This window comes from Homarus americanus, unplaced genomic scaffold (genome assembly GCF_018991925.1).
Source record: "Homarus americanus isolate GMGI-L3 unplaced genomic scaffold, GMGI_Hamer_2.0 scaffold32929, whole genome shotgun sequence".
Classification (NCBI taxonomy): Eukaryota; Metazoa; Arthropoda; class Malacostraca; order Decapoda; family Nephropidae; genus Homarus; species Homarus americanus.
Window position 1 is genome coordinate 13,785,993 of NW_024737097.1, and position 15,688 is coordinate 13,801,680.

General features: G+C 42.7%; 1 protein-coding gene across 1 annotated transcript; it reads right to left on the reverse strand.

Annotated features, from left to right (window-relative positions):
- Nucleotides 1-1,328: 1,328 nt before the first annotated feature.
- On the reverse strand, nt 1,329-15,470 carry LOC121873221 (the record flags this gene model as incomplete). Its single annotated transcript, XM_042376591.1, is given in 2 exon segments — nt 1,329-3,007; nt 15,341-15,470. Coding segments are annotated over 2 exon segments (303 nt in total), but the record flags the coding sequence as incomplete, so codon positions are not given.
- Between the last annotated feature and the right edge of the window lie 218 nt (nt 15,471-15,688).

Consider the following 15,688-nt stretch of genomic DNA (forward strand, 5'->3'; position numbering starts at 1 on the left):
ACAAGTAGTTTAGACCGCGTCGTGACCTGTGACCTGAGAGAGAGAGAGAGAGAACGTCAGTAATTAGTAATATGTTCAACCATAAGACATGATTAGTGAAGTATCCCCTCAGAAAAAAAATCTACGCTTAGAACCATAGAAAACGGAGGCACAATAAAAATACTCAATATAGTTACCTTTATTTTATTAATACTACCAACATTACTCTAAAATCTAACATTACTTAATTTTTTATTTTATTTTTTTACATTACACCGATGGGTAATCCTACATCATAATATACATAACATACAGACAACGCCATACATACTCGCTAGACACTACAGCTCTCATACGGGAGGAGAAACGAATGTATTACAAAATATATCAATACATATCATATACATTTTACTCACCTACTGGTACACATTATTACTTACATCTAAGGAATGTTTATTTTTTTAGTAGTTTATATTAATTTATTGCTAGGCTGGTTGTTATATGGAATAATTGGTACAGAAGCATTTAGTGATTCGTGTTATTATTTTCTTCTCATATTAAAATAAAAATGTAAAAGTTATCGTTGGTCGAGAGAGAGAGAGAGAGAGAGAGAGAGAGAGAGAGAGAGAGAGAGAGAGCGAGAGAGAGAGAGAGAGAGAGAGACTTGGGTTACCTATTTATCTCAGACCTAAAATTTGAAAATAATTCAGAAAAATTTAATCACATCTAGAATTTTTGACCATAAAACAGGATTTTTTTTATCACAACAGATTTTGTTAAGTAAGACCCCCTCCCCAAAAAAATGCTTACATACCTAAACCTTCACTTCGACACTTAAAATCCAATTCATCCCTATAATGACAAATTTCATCCATAATTTTCTCGATTTATCCCTAAAAAGCGACATTTATCCCTAAAAATCGCAATAAATCCCTAACAAATTGATTTATATATCCTTAAGAATTCTGAAATTTATCCCAATTTTTTTTTAATTTATCCCCAAAATAAATAAATAAAAATCCACGACGCTGAGTTGCCTTAAAAAGATCATCCCTTCAATTACGAAACCAAACAAGATTTTAGCCTCAAGTCGAGTATTTTTCGCCTCGTAAAAATTCCCTGAATACTTTAATCCTTCTTAAGCCATTTTTACCATTGTATTATTTTTAGTATTTATGCTTTCATGTTGTTTTTATCTTCTCTCTGCCTTGTCTTTATTTTGTTTCTTTCTCCTGCTCTTTCTCTCCCTCTCTCGCTCTCTCTGGTGCTGTATTTTTCTTAATATTCTTTTTCGTTTGCATTCTCTCTCGTTTTCTTTTATCTTTGTAATTATTTTTTATCTTTATTTATTACGTTCTCTTTCCTCTTTTCTTTATTTACTACGTTTTCTCTCCCCCTTTCTCTCTTTATTTACACCAATGCACACTCTCACTCCCTCCTCTCCTCCCCGTTATCACACTACTCATCTTGTTATCGTCTATTACTCTTCGTTATCACTTTCTACCTTTCACCATTATCAGCAGTTACTGAGGCCCACCCAACGATGTGTGTGTGTGTGTGTGTGTGTGTGTGTGAGTGTGTGTGTGTGTGTGTGGTTATTCCCCGCCACAACTCAGAAATGGTTGGTAGTGTTTATGTATACCAGAGCAAAAGTCGCTTACTTTACTGCTGCAGGTCACTAACTTTACTAAAATCATCCCAGACAAGATAAATTTCACTAATATCAATACATGAATCGCTAAAATTCACTCAACTCAATACATGAGTTTCATATATTCTGTAGTGTTATCTTAAATATCCCGCAAGTTCACTTAAATCAACATCAAACGTTGTTGAAGAGACTGATATTCGCTAGATTTGGCGAATTTTTCGTTTTCCTTATCTATGAATGTAAGACCGCCTAGTTGTCTTGTGATATTTTTATAAACTGTTTTTACAACAATTGTTTTTAAGGCATTGAATCAATACGCCTTTCTCTTTCTATGGTTTCCGAGACAGAGAGAAAAGGGTAGGTTTTATATGACTACTCCCGTTCACTCTTATATTACCTCCTTTTCCCCCTGCCCTATGTCACGGTGCGTCACTCTGTTAACACATGTTGTCGTGTAGGTCAGTGCCGCCATCTGCTGGCTGGAGGAGACACTACTTACGACAGCAATGAGGAAAAATTAATGTTACTTATTATAAGCTCGCAAAAAGAATATATATATATATATATATATATATATATACAATAATATTCATGTTATGTTGGCCTCGGTTAACTGGTTACTCGACAACTCAGACTAGTCCACCTACCCTTTCAGCATTGAATAAATAAGGCTGGATATACTTTATATATATATATATATATATATATATATATATATATATATATATATATATATATATATATATATATATATATATATAAAGACATATCAAAAGCATGGTTACACATACCTATACAGCTACAAGACAAGGCCAAGATTATACAAATTCACATATAAATTTTCTCCCTAACCGAGTGAGACACACAACCTCAGAGCTATTTTGACGACATCTTAACTGTAATATTTGTGCCGTAGTTTAAAGGAGACCTTAAGGTGAGTTCTCATATCTCTAACCTGGGAGAAAATTTAACGTAGGAACCTCCGAGAATCTGAGCCCGGCCACGCTGAGTTGTGGTGTTGTGAGGCCAGTGTTGGACCACCACCCTGACCTACTGAGTCCTCCAGCAGGTAGGTGATCACGATAACATGCTACAGCAGGAGGGTATTCATCAGCAGTGTTCCAGGTGGCTGTCAGTAGAGTGTCAGGGAATGTCAGCAGGCTGCTTCACACACGCTACTCGCTGACCAGGAGATGAAGAGTTGCTACAGCAGGAGCACTGTCAGCAGGGCCTCGGCAGGAGAAGTCAGCAAGGCTATGGACGTCAGCAAGACACTAGAGGTCAATAGTAAGGACGTCAACACCACAGTAGACGCCAGTAAAGTGTTAGACAAGAACACACCAGGCTGGCCGCTGTGTATCTCTGCCTTCTGTGACCCTGTAGGGAGAGGGGGGCAGCTATTATTGGAGTGTACAGTACTTCACTACACCACCTATTGTACTATAACATTATCATTATTATTTAGACTTACTTTTTGTATTATATGGTGTCCATAAAATAGCTGACCCATTCTAAAACTTAATAACCTAAAAAATATATTGTGGACAGAACAGGGTGAACATACCCTGTACACCCTGCATTAGGGAAAAGCGTGTACAGTATAATATCACCCGGTGTGTTGTATCTATGTTTCTGTTATTATTATTATTATTATTATTATTATTATTAAAATAAACAATAAACTGCCAGAGAAAATAATGTTTTAGGCTGAGATGTTACTAACACTAGTCAAGACACTGTTGCCATCGTCGTACTCCTGGCAGCGGGGTTGTGTTGACACTGGCTGGCTCAAGTACATCACGTCAACAAACAAAAGATTTTGGGAGAAACGTAACGAGGTCGACCAATTATTCCTTCTTTTGTGTGTTTAACATTAAAACCTCACAAAGATTACTAAGACATTAGAGAATCGATGAACTGGTTAATATTTAATATGTTTTCCACAGCTACGTGTACATCAGCGCCAAGTAGACACACACAAACACATGCACACACAAATATTCCTGATGAAAAATATATTTGATAACGTTGAGCCACGCCAGTTATTGTATGTGCAGAAGTAATCTAGACACCTCACTGGTCACGTCTCTTTCAAATCTTATCCATAATTCAGTCCTTCTTCCTCCTCCTCCTTACCCTTTATACCCTTCCTCCCCCTCCTCCACTACTTATCCTCACGCTTTCTTCCTTCTCCTCCAACGCCCCTCAACCTCCCTTCCTTCATCCCTTCCTGCCCTCCTCCTCCTCCACCAACACTGTCCCTTCCTCCTTCCTGCACCTCCTCCTCCTCCACCAACACTGTCCCTTCCTCCTTCCTGCACCTCCTCCTCCCTGCTGTCCCTTCCTCCTTCCTGCACCTCCTCCTCCTCCACCAACCTGTCCCTTCCTCCTTCAGCCCTCCTCCTCCTCCACCAACACTGTCCCTTCCTCCTTCCTGCACCTCCTCCTCCTCCACCAACACTGTCCCTTCCTCCTTCCTGCATCTCCTCCTCCTCCACCAACACTGTCCTTCCTCTTCCTGCACCCTCCTCCTCCTCCAGCACTGTCCCTTCTCTTTCCTGCACCTCCCTCCTCCTCCACCAACACTGTCCCTTCCTCCTTCCTGCACCTCCTCCTCCTCCTCCACCAACACTGTCCCTTCCTCCTTCCTGCATCTCCTCCACCTCCACCAACACGTCCTGGGGTGGTGTTAAAGCTTTATCAGGTTACAGACAGAAGCAGGGGTGACACACTAGCACTTGTGATGTACAGTGGCTCTCTCTCTCTCTCTCTCTCTCTCTCTCTCTCTCTCTCTCTCTCTCTCTCTCTCTCTCTCTTTTACATTCACCTTCTTGGGTGACGGACGGGGGAGGGAGGGGGATGTGGGCTGAGGGGGGGTTGAGAGATGTGTGGAGAGGGAAGGAAGGTGTCGGGTTAAGAGGGGAGGCAGGGGTGTGGGGATGAAGGGGCTGTGAGGTGAGGCGGTGTGGGATGAAGGGGGCTGTGAGTGAGGCGGGGGGTGTGGGATGAAGGGGGCTGTGGTGAGGCAGGGGGTGTGGGATGAAGGGGGGCTGTGAGGTGAGGCCAGGGTGTGGGATTGAGGCTGTGAAGTGAGGCAGGGGTGGTGGATGAAGGGGGCTGTGGTGAGGTGGGGTGTGGGATGAGGGGGTGTGAGGTGAGGCAGGTGTGGGATGAAGGGGTGTGGTGAGGCGGGGTGTGGGATGAAGGGGGCTGTGGTGAGGCAGGTGTGGGATGAGGGGCTGTGGTGAGGCGGGGGTGTGGGATGAAGGGGCTGTGGTGGTGGGGGTGTGGGATGAAGAGGGGCTGTGGGGTGAGGCGGGGTGTGGGATGAAGGGGCTGTGAGGTGTGAGGCGGGGGTGTGGGATGAGGGGGCTGTGGTGAGGTGGGGGGGATAGTACTAATACCAGGAGAGGTAAAGAAACATACAACAAGACAATAAGGAAGGAACAGCTGGGTAAAGAGATTAAGTCGTACTAACTGTAATAAAACAGGAGATAAACAACCTGGGGAATAAACAAACAGCAACAGAAAAGGAAGTAGAAAAATAACACGATTCATCACTCACACTCATCTCTGTTTGTACCTGTCATCCTCTTCCTCTCAGTGACTCTGATTCATCCTCTGTCTCTATTTGTACACCTGTCATCCTCTTTCCTCTCAGTGACTCATGATTCATCACTCACACTCGTCTCTGTTTGTACCTGTCATCCTCTTTCTCTCAGTGACTCATGATTCATCCTCCCACCTCCTCTGTTGTACACCTGTCATCCTCTTTCTCTCAGTGACTCATGATTCATCACTCCTCGTCTCTGTTACTGTCATCCTCTTTCTCTAGTGACTCATGATTCATCACTCACCTCGTCTGTTGTACACCTGTCATCCTCTTCCTCTCAGTGACTCATGATTCATCTCTACTGTCTCTGTTGTACACCTGTGATCCTCTTCCTCTCAGTGACTCATGATTCATCACTCCTCGTCTCTGTTGTACACCTGTCATCCTCTTCCTCTCAGTGACTCATGATTCATCACTCACACTCGTCTCTGTTGTACACCTGTCATCCTCTTTCTCTCAGTGACTCATGATTCATCACTCACACTGTTGTACACCTGTCATCCTCTTCCTCTCAGTGACTCATGATTCATACTCACACTCGTCTCTGTTGTACACCTGTCATCCTCTTTCTCTCAGTGACTCATGATTCATCACTCACACTCGTCTCTGTTGTACACTCTGTCATCCTCTCTTCCTCTCAGTGACTCATGATTCATCACCACACACTCGTCTCTGTTGTACACCTGTCATCCTCTTCTCTCAGTGACTCATGATTCATCACTCACACTCGTCTTTGTTGTACACCTGTCATCCTCTTTCTCTCAGTGACTCATGATTCATCACTCACACTCGTCTCTGTTGTACACCTGTCATCCTCTTTCTCTCAGTGACTCATGATTCATCACTCACACTCGTCTCTGTTGTACACCTGTCATCCTCTTTCTCTCAGTGACTCATGATTCATCACTCACACTCGTCTCTGTTGTACACCTGTCATCCTCTTTCTCTCAGTGACTCATGATTCATCACTCACACTCGTCTCTGTTGTACACCTGTCATCCTCTTTCTCTCAGTGACTCATGATTCATCACTCACACTCGTCTCTGTTGTACACCTGTCATCCTCTTTCTCTCAGTGACTCATCCGTCTAATGTTGTCTCCCACTAACTGCTTTAATATCTCTCTAACTTGGTTTAACATCTCTCTAACTTGGTTTAATATCTCTCTAACTATAAACACCATCCATGTGTCCGCCTCAGTGCTTCGTGGTTGTCTTAACATCAACACAAACTATTACCCGCCTTTTATTTCTCCTAAATTTGACACGATGAAAGTTGGAAAATTTGCCTATAAGCTAATGCAATTTTCCTCTGTTTCTCTGAGGATTTGTTTAATTCAATCAACTTCATATCACAACTTGACGTTCTCCCATACACAAAACCGAGGTCTTCTATTCACATAAGATTTCAGTGGTTGATTATCTTGGCACACCAGATACAAACACTGAGAGATTCAAGTCCTCACATTTTCTCTTCATAGTAATCTAGAGCAAATTATCATCCATCTCCCACCTGTTTCACACCGTCACAACCAGACATAATTTTCACCTCTTCTCTCTGTCTCCACGTTATAATTACAACATTTCACCCCAACTAGTTCATATGTCCTTTTATTACCTCTTCTTCCTCCTCCTCCTCCTCCTCTTCTTCTTTCTCTTCCTCATACTCCTCTTCTTCATTCTACTTTTCTTCTTCCTCCTCCCACTCTTCTTCCTCCTCCTCCTCCTCCTCCCACTCTTCTTTTTCCTCCTCCTCCTCTTCTTTTTCTTCCTCATACTCCTCATCTTCTTCCTCATACTTCCCCTTCTTCTCCCCTTCCTCCTCCTCCTCCCGCTCTTCCTCCTCCTCCTCCCGCTGTCCCTCTAAACGTCTACTATGACACCGTGAAAGTGCTGATTGAACAAACTTGTGAGAGTTCTGTGTTAACTTTCTCTTATGTGATTACTGTTTCTCCTCGGCTGGTAATTCCGTCACTGGTCAGTTCATTCCAGAAGTATTTACATCAGAGGATAGAGAAGTACACCCAACCACCCACCACCACCACCCTATCCACCCACCCACCCACCCACCCACCCACCCACCCACCCACCCACCCACCCACCTACCCACCACCCATCCCACCACCCACCACCCACCCACCTACCCACCCACCCACTAATATCATCTCTATAGCTGACCCACTGATCGATCGCTCCCATTCTCAGGCCGTCCACAGAAGGTCTTAATTGTCGGTACTTGTAAAACTCACTCGGGTTCATTTCGACTCTCACTCCTGCTGTCATCTTGGCCCAGGATTACCACACACCTGTTTATCATAAAGAAGACGCTCGTGCTGCTGAAGTAAGATTGAACGCCTCTCTTCATCTTCCTCTAATACATCATTCGGTTTCTTGGCCAAAAGTGTCTCTTAGGGTCTTCGAGTTATATTACCCACCCGTCTCTTTTCTGGGCTGACAATACCAACACGACCACAGCGGCCTCTTATACCTGATGAAGTTATTCTCTTTAGTTCTCCCTTTCCTCTTAACTCCGTCTTAGATAATCCCAAACTCTCTTCCCATAATAATTGTTCACATTGTCCATAAATCCTCCTTCACTCTGGACTTTAAGTATAAGGTATTTTGTCCTAATGGCATCTTCCCCTGGCGGAGTGTCTCACAGCTTGTAACCTTTCCTTGCTTTTATTTCATTCGCCTAAAAACCACAACTTCTTTTTTTTTTTACTTATTGGAAACATGTATTGGTTTAGCTTAGTTCATACCAAAGAAGGGAGATCAATCTAAACCTTGTAACTATCGTCTCTAAACTGTCTCTTTTTAAAGTCTTCCACGTTCTCCATAACTTCCATTTTTTTCTCGAATATCTTCAAATCTCAAGTGTTGTATCTGATCACCAGAACAGTCCGCACCAAGCAAGAGGTACTGTACTGGTGATATTCTTACCCACCGGTATACCACCACTAATCCTGTCGGCTTCTTTCGCTTGGTTTACTCTCCTCAATCCGTTCTCTCTGGTTGAATAGCTCTGAAGGGTCAACCTCTTTCAATCAACCAGTTCTGTTCTTTCTCCTACTCTCTTCACTTTCCTTATCACCGACCTCCTCACATCATCACTGACCTCCTTACATCATCACTGACCTCCTTACCTCATCACTGACACATCATCACTGACCTCCTCACATCATCACTGACCTCCTCACATCATCACTGACCTCCTTACATCATCACTGACCTCCTCACATCATCACTGACCTCCCACATCATCACTGACCCTCACATCATCACTGACCTCCTCACATCATCACTGACCTCCTCACATCATCACTGACCTCACATCATCACTGACCTCCTCACATCATCACTGACCTCCTTACCTCATCACTGACCTCCTCACATCATCACTGACCTCCTCACATCATCACTGACCTCCTCACATCATCACTGACCTCCTCACATCATCACTGACCTCCTCACATCATCACTGACCTCCTTACATCATCACTGACCTCTCTACATCACCTTGCAACCCAGTTCATTCTGACGCTGATGACTCCACACTGCATTCATCTACTTCTTTCAGATCCACTCCATCGTCTATCCTTTGATCTGTTCCTCGTCTCATTTCTACTAAGTCCTGAAACTAGAGGACCTTGGTAGGGATCTCCCGGTGAGGCGGACGGACGGACGTAACCTGGTGAAAGGCATCGCTTCTTGGAACTCAGTCTTTTTCTCTTCTCTCTCTCTCTCTTAAGGTCTTCTAGATCTGCACTGATGGCTCCTCACCACCACCTCTAGCCAAGATAAATACCCCTAACATCGAGGTAAGTTGTAACCTTCCTTGTAAACCAAAGATAAACCAAATACTGTACTTTAATCTGTCAGACTCTACACGTCTGGCCAACCTCACCAGCCAAACTAAATCTGAAATCTGGATAAACTGGATATTATCTGGTTACAAGTATTCCCTCTAAAATTTTCGAAAACCTTCCACACAAAGATCTTGTTGATGTATGACACAATACTCGAGCGGGTCATAAGTCTGGGGCCCAGCCTGACTTACGACCCAAAACTTACCGACACATCCAGACTACGATACAATTTTCACTTGCCATTGATCTTGGGTTTATTGTCTGACAGTTGCGTAAATTCAGACCTAGAAAAGTGCAAGAGTTAACCAGAATTCTCTTTTAATCAGACTGGCCGCACACCAATTAATCTGGTCAAGGGAGACTTTACTGTGTCTCGTGCCCCTAGGAAACGTTCCCGGAAAGCCCGGAAATTCGCAAAATCCGGAGTCCCCTTCCCTCAATCAGCCCTGGTTAATGGCGCTTCAGAGTACAGGATTTTGTTCTTATATCTAGAGAGGCTTTAACTTCACAGAGATACTGGAAAAGAGTTGACTATACAACAATTGACTTAGTGTATTAGCCGACCACTTGAGAGCTTCAGTCACCTCCCACCCACTGCTGGCTCCCTCTGATGTCCTGAAGATTACGGATCTTCAACTTATTTCACCCGATGATTACACACCCTAACATTAACCTAACCTAACATTAACCCAACATTAACCTAACCTAACATTAACCTAACCTAACCTAACCTATCCTAACAAATGAAACTAATATAACCTAACCTAACCTTACAACTTAACCTTACCTTACAACCTAGATTAAACTAACCTAACCTGACAAACAAAACTAACATAACCTAACAATATAACCTAACCTTAAATTAACCAAACTTAACCTAACCTTACAACCTAACCTAACCTAACCTGACAACCTAACTTAACCTAACCTGACAACCTAAACTAAACTAAACTAACCAAACCTAACATAACATAACCACACAATATAACCTAACCAAACCTCACAACTTAAACTAACCTAACCAAAATTGACAAAACTTAACCTAACCTGACAAACTTCAACTAACCTAACTTAACCTTACAGCATCGCGCTAAGAAGAACAAACAATTTCAAACAAATATTATAAAAAAAACAACAACAGAGACATTATTAATAAAATACAGAAACAATAGCAAGAATAGAAACAATATTAAAGACGATAGAAAGAAAGGAATAATAACAACGTAACAAAAGTAAAAACCACCGACACAACAAAATCACCAACATTACCAAAAAGCAACAGAAAAAAAAACACAAACACAGTGACTTTGTTTTTCAAGTAAAGTTCCATTCTTATATCAATGTTTTTTTTATTATTATTATTATTTTTTTTAATTTTCAATAAAGTGGCGTCGCGTGTGGGCCGCCATGTTGGTTGTTGTTGTTATTGTTCTGCTTTGATCCATGGAGAGGTGAAGAACGGAGGCTCGTGCATAGAGGAATGGTGCGTGGAGATAAAAAAATGATTTCTCTCTTTGTCTTTCTCTTTCTCTCTGTCTCTATCTCTTCTCTCTCTTCTTTCTCTCTTCAAAGGTTTCTTGACCTTTGATCCATGGAAAACTGGGAACGGAGAGAAGTGCAGAGATGGAGGAGAGACATGAAGACGAGAGAGAGAGAGAGAGAGAGAGAGAGAAAGAAGAGAAGGGGATCAAACATGCAGAATCTATGACCCAACTCCTATCAATGTCAGATGACACCAAATTAGGTAATAAAACGGAGATGGATCACTGCAGTGTGTGTGTGTGTGTGTGTGTGTGCGTGTGTGTGTGTGTGTGTGTGTGTGTGTGTGTGTGTGTGTGTGTGTGTGTGTGTGTGTGTGTGTGTGTGTGTGTGTGTTCTGGGTGCTAATATGTAACTATAATAAACTAATGGATACAAGGATCAACTTTTCTTCCTGCTTGCCTGCTTCTCTCTCAGCTACAAGAACAGAGGAAAACAGAGAAATAAACTGGATGGGAAGATAACAAAAAAAAATATGTAAGAGACCAACAGGAAAATCTTACGTTCATATAACTAAGATATCTTTATTATTACCCCCCCCATCCCTCCATTTATTATTTCTATTCTGTGCAACTCATCCTTTTAGCAGCATCTAATTACGTGCCAAACATATAAATTTTTCATAGGGGTTGCAAAAAAAAAAATAATAATAAAAAAAAAAAAATAAAAAAATATATATCAGGTGAGCTCCCTGGCCCGAGGACATGGAATGAGGTTTACGAGGTGGTTAAGTCCGCCCCAGTCCACCTGCGACCCCCAGCGCCCCTCAGACTTTAGCCTTACAAAAGTCCTCCAGGAAAAAGAAAACGATAGGGACCCTCGTCGTTGTTTTAGGTTCAGGTCTGAAGTTCTGAACCCCCACTACCGAACCCCTGAACCCCACCATCGAACCCCTGAACCCCACTACCGAACCCCTGAACCCTACCATCGAACCCCTGAACCCCACTACCGAACCCTTTTGTGTAAATACAGAACCATATTTGTTATATTTTTTTTATACTCTGTGATATTAACATTAGTAATGGGTTCTTAATTAATGTACAGTATACAAACTGTACAAAAATTCATCTGATCTTGGCAAAATATTTGTCTTTTAATTGAGCTATTCTTCGGCTTCCAATTACGAAGATAATTGATCGTGGGAACATTTGTAAACACGTGTCCAGAACTGTTACCTTGGAAACCGTGGTGGTGGTAGTGGTAGTCGTGGTGGTGGTAGTGGTAATGGTAATTAATGATATTAGTGGTGGTGGTGGTGGTGGTGAGGTGGTGGTGGTAATTAATTAGTGGTGGTGGTGGTGGTGGTGGTGGTAGTGGTGGTGGTTGGTGGTGTAGTGAGTGGTGGAGGTGGTGGTGGTGGTGGTGGTGGTGAGTGAGGTGAGGTGGTGGTGTGGTGGTGGTGTGGTGGTGGTGAGGTGGTGAGGTGGTGGTGTGGTGGTGGTGTGGTGGTGGTGAGGTGGTGGTGTGGTGGTGGTGTGGTGGTGGTGAGGTGGTGGTGTGGTGGTGGTGTGGTGGTGGTGGTGGAGGTGGTGGTGGTGGTGAGGTGGTGGTGGTGGTGGTGAGTGGTGGTGGGGTGAGGTGGTGGTGGTGGTGTGGTGGTGGTGGTGGTGTGGTGTGGTGGTGTTGGTGGTGAGGTGATGAGGCCAGGTGGTCAGTGTGGTGGTGGTGGTGGTGGTGGTGGTGGTGGTGGAGTGGTGGTGTGGTGGTGGTGTGGTGTGGTGGGTGGGGAGGTGAGTGGTGGTGGGGGTGGTGGTGGTGGTGGTGTTGGTGGTGGTGGTGATGGTGGGGTGATGGTGGTGGTGGTGGTGAATGGTGTGGTAGTGAAACCAGTGGTGGTAATTGATGTGGTGGTGGTGTTGGTGGTAGTGGTGGTGGTGTGGTGGTGGTGGTGGTGGGTGGTGGTGAGTGGTGAGGTGGTGGTGGTGGTGGTAGTGAATATTGGTGGTATTGGCTGGAGTCTCGGGTCTGTCTATCGATAATTATTTTCACCAATTAATATTTTCCAACATCCACACATAATTTTCCTTTAACATAAGACACGATGGACTGTAACCCACAAGACGGGGGGTTATTTATATAATTTTACCTACAAAAACATATATGTCCTAGTTTAGGTTTATGTCACTGAAATATTTTAACGAAATATATACTTTAAGGACTATAGGAACTTTTTAAAAGACTTGAAAGACAGTACCCGATATTCTTGGCACGGCCTCTCCGTCCTGTGTCGAAATAAACAAGTCAAGACTCTATTTTTGGCTTGTGTTCGAATTTTGGCTTTGTCTTCGGATTCAATGCCCTCTCTCTCCAGAGTCTTCAGTTCCACTTCCATGAGCAATACATTAGTAAGGCAAATTTTTGGCCAGTGTTCGATTGGTGGCTCTGTCTTCAACTCCATCGTCCTCACCTTCACCCCCCCTCTTGAGGCTTTCGTCCCACCTGAATCCACGAGAGATTAGTAAGGCAAATCAGCTGTCAATGAACTCGGACGAGGTCAGGACGCCTGCATTTAGTAAACATTTTCCAATAATTTATACTCCACTAACAGCGGGTACCATAAATTCTTCTTAAAAACACATATCACGTGTAATACTTTGTTATTAACCGTATGATATAACAGTAATAGAGGAAGAAAGAAGAATATATATTTTGGTGTAGCACAATAAACAAAACACAAGGAGGCTACCTGATAAAAATTTAATGTTCTTTACGCCAGGCTCGAGGCGGCTCCAACATACTGATAATATCGTATAAATGTATTCTGTAAATTGCTCGACTCCATTAATATTATGTGCTCGAGGGGAGACAATAACACCGGAGTGGTCAGCATTAATCATCTTTCTCTTCTCTATTTCCTCCTCCTGCTTCTATTTCTCTTTATTCCGTTTCTCCTCTCTCTCCTCCAATTCCCTCTTCTTCTCTCTTCTCATCCTCAACTCCTTTTCATTGCCTTGCTTCTTTCAGCCTCTTCGGTTTTACTTCTTCCTTCCTTCCTTCGCCTCTCATCTACCTCCTCCTCCTTCCTCCCACACACCTTCTCCTCCTCTCCCCATGTCTTTCTCCCTCTCTCCCTCACCCCCTCCCCTACTTCAACTCTTTCTCCTCCTACCTCTACCTCCTTCCTTCCAGCATTTCCCTGCATCACACCCTTTCTCTTGTGCTAGTTATTTATTTTTCCCTCCTTCCTCCCCTTCCCCATCCCCCTCCCCAGTATGCAGTATGCAAATCAGCTCACACCAGGGCACTTCCGGCTCGACAATGTTGATCGGGAATATTGAATAGCAATTGGCTAGGTTATTCCAATATGGCGTCGCTCCTATTGGTCCGTCAACGTCGTCAGCCTCCATCCTAGTGGTCCGTTAGCGTTAGTCAGCCACGCTCCTATTGGTTCGTTAACGCCGTCAGTCACACTCCTATTGGTTCCTTCACGCCGTCAGCCACGCTGCTATTGGTTCCCTTACACCATCAGCCACACTCCTATTGGTCGTCAATGTCGTCATCCTCATTCTTATTGGCCTGTCATGGTCAGTGTCGTCACCCTTCTTCCTATTGGTCAGTCAATTGGCCCTCCTACTCGAGCAGATTGGATCAGGAGTGTAAATCAGGAGTGTTAATCAGGAGTGTGGATCACCAGGAAGTGTAAGTGAAGTGGATCAGGAGTTAGGTAATGCATCAGTGGTGACGGCCATCTTTAATGTTTACATCTGTCAACCCATGATGACGTGACCTCAAGACGATAGTGACACACACACACACACACACACACACACACACACACACACACATAAGAATTAATGCAAATACCCATTAACCACAAAACAGTCTATTTTATAACATTAATATTTTATAATATTTATTCCTACATCATAAAAGAACATTAACGTTTCCGGATGAAAGTAATATAAATAGAGATAAAATAGTCATTAACCATTAACCTAGATACAACAACTTAGACACACACTCTCATAAAAAAAAAATCTTACATAAATAAAAAAAAAAACAATAGTACCATCTTTTATCTACAGTATTGTCTATTTTAACATATCCATTGTTAAAAAATATATATAATATAATGTAAAAATATAAGAGAACTTATTAAAAATACTTGAGTGACAAAATGAAAACAGCGACTCGACCACAAGTTAATAATGTTGGAATTAGTGAGACAATGTCAACAAGAGCGACGCCGTGGAGGTAAATTAAACTCTACGGAAACTCCAAAATTGGTCATATTTCTATTTAGTTTATTTATTTTTTCATATATCTTCTTATAATTATGTATATTAATCATACCAGTATATTATTGATCGATTTATCTATATATTTACGTATTTACTTACTTGCGTGTATATTTATTCATGTATTTATCCTTTAATAGATTCATTTGTTTCCCCGTCACCGCTGCCACAACACCCCGGGAGGTATATTACACTCTACGGAAAATTCCCACAATTTTTCATTAACTCGACCCCCTCCTCCCCTAAAGTCACTTCAGGCCATTAAATATTTACTAATATATTGTTTTCTTCATTTATCTATATATTTTCATTCATTTATTTTTTCAACTGTACGTACACCTATACTGATTTTAGTCATTTGTTTATGGACTTCCAGAGCGAGTTATTCCCTATGGAAGTAATTGAAGTTCATTATCTACCTGTGGAGAGAGAGAGAGAGAGAGAGACTCTTACCTGAGGCGTGGTAGTTGTCGACATAGGAGACCATCCTGAGTCTGACCTTGATAGTGACGTTGGTGGCCAGCTGGTGAGGTCCCAGGGTCAACCTACACTCAGCCACCATACTACCACCTGCCGCCTCAACCTGCCGGAGACACAGACGATGAGGCAGACGAAGAGAAAGGCAGTAAAAATAAAAACAATGAACAAGATTACACGAGAAGCATTACAAACTGACCAATACCCATCTTTCACAGTTTCCCCTGTAGAAAACGAGAAGAGCAGAGGGGGAGCTCACACAGACACACATAAAAAATCAATTCTCTATTAATACAAGACAAGTGACTCCCAACCTCTCTAACC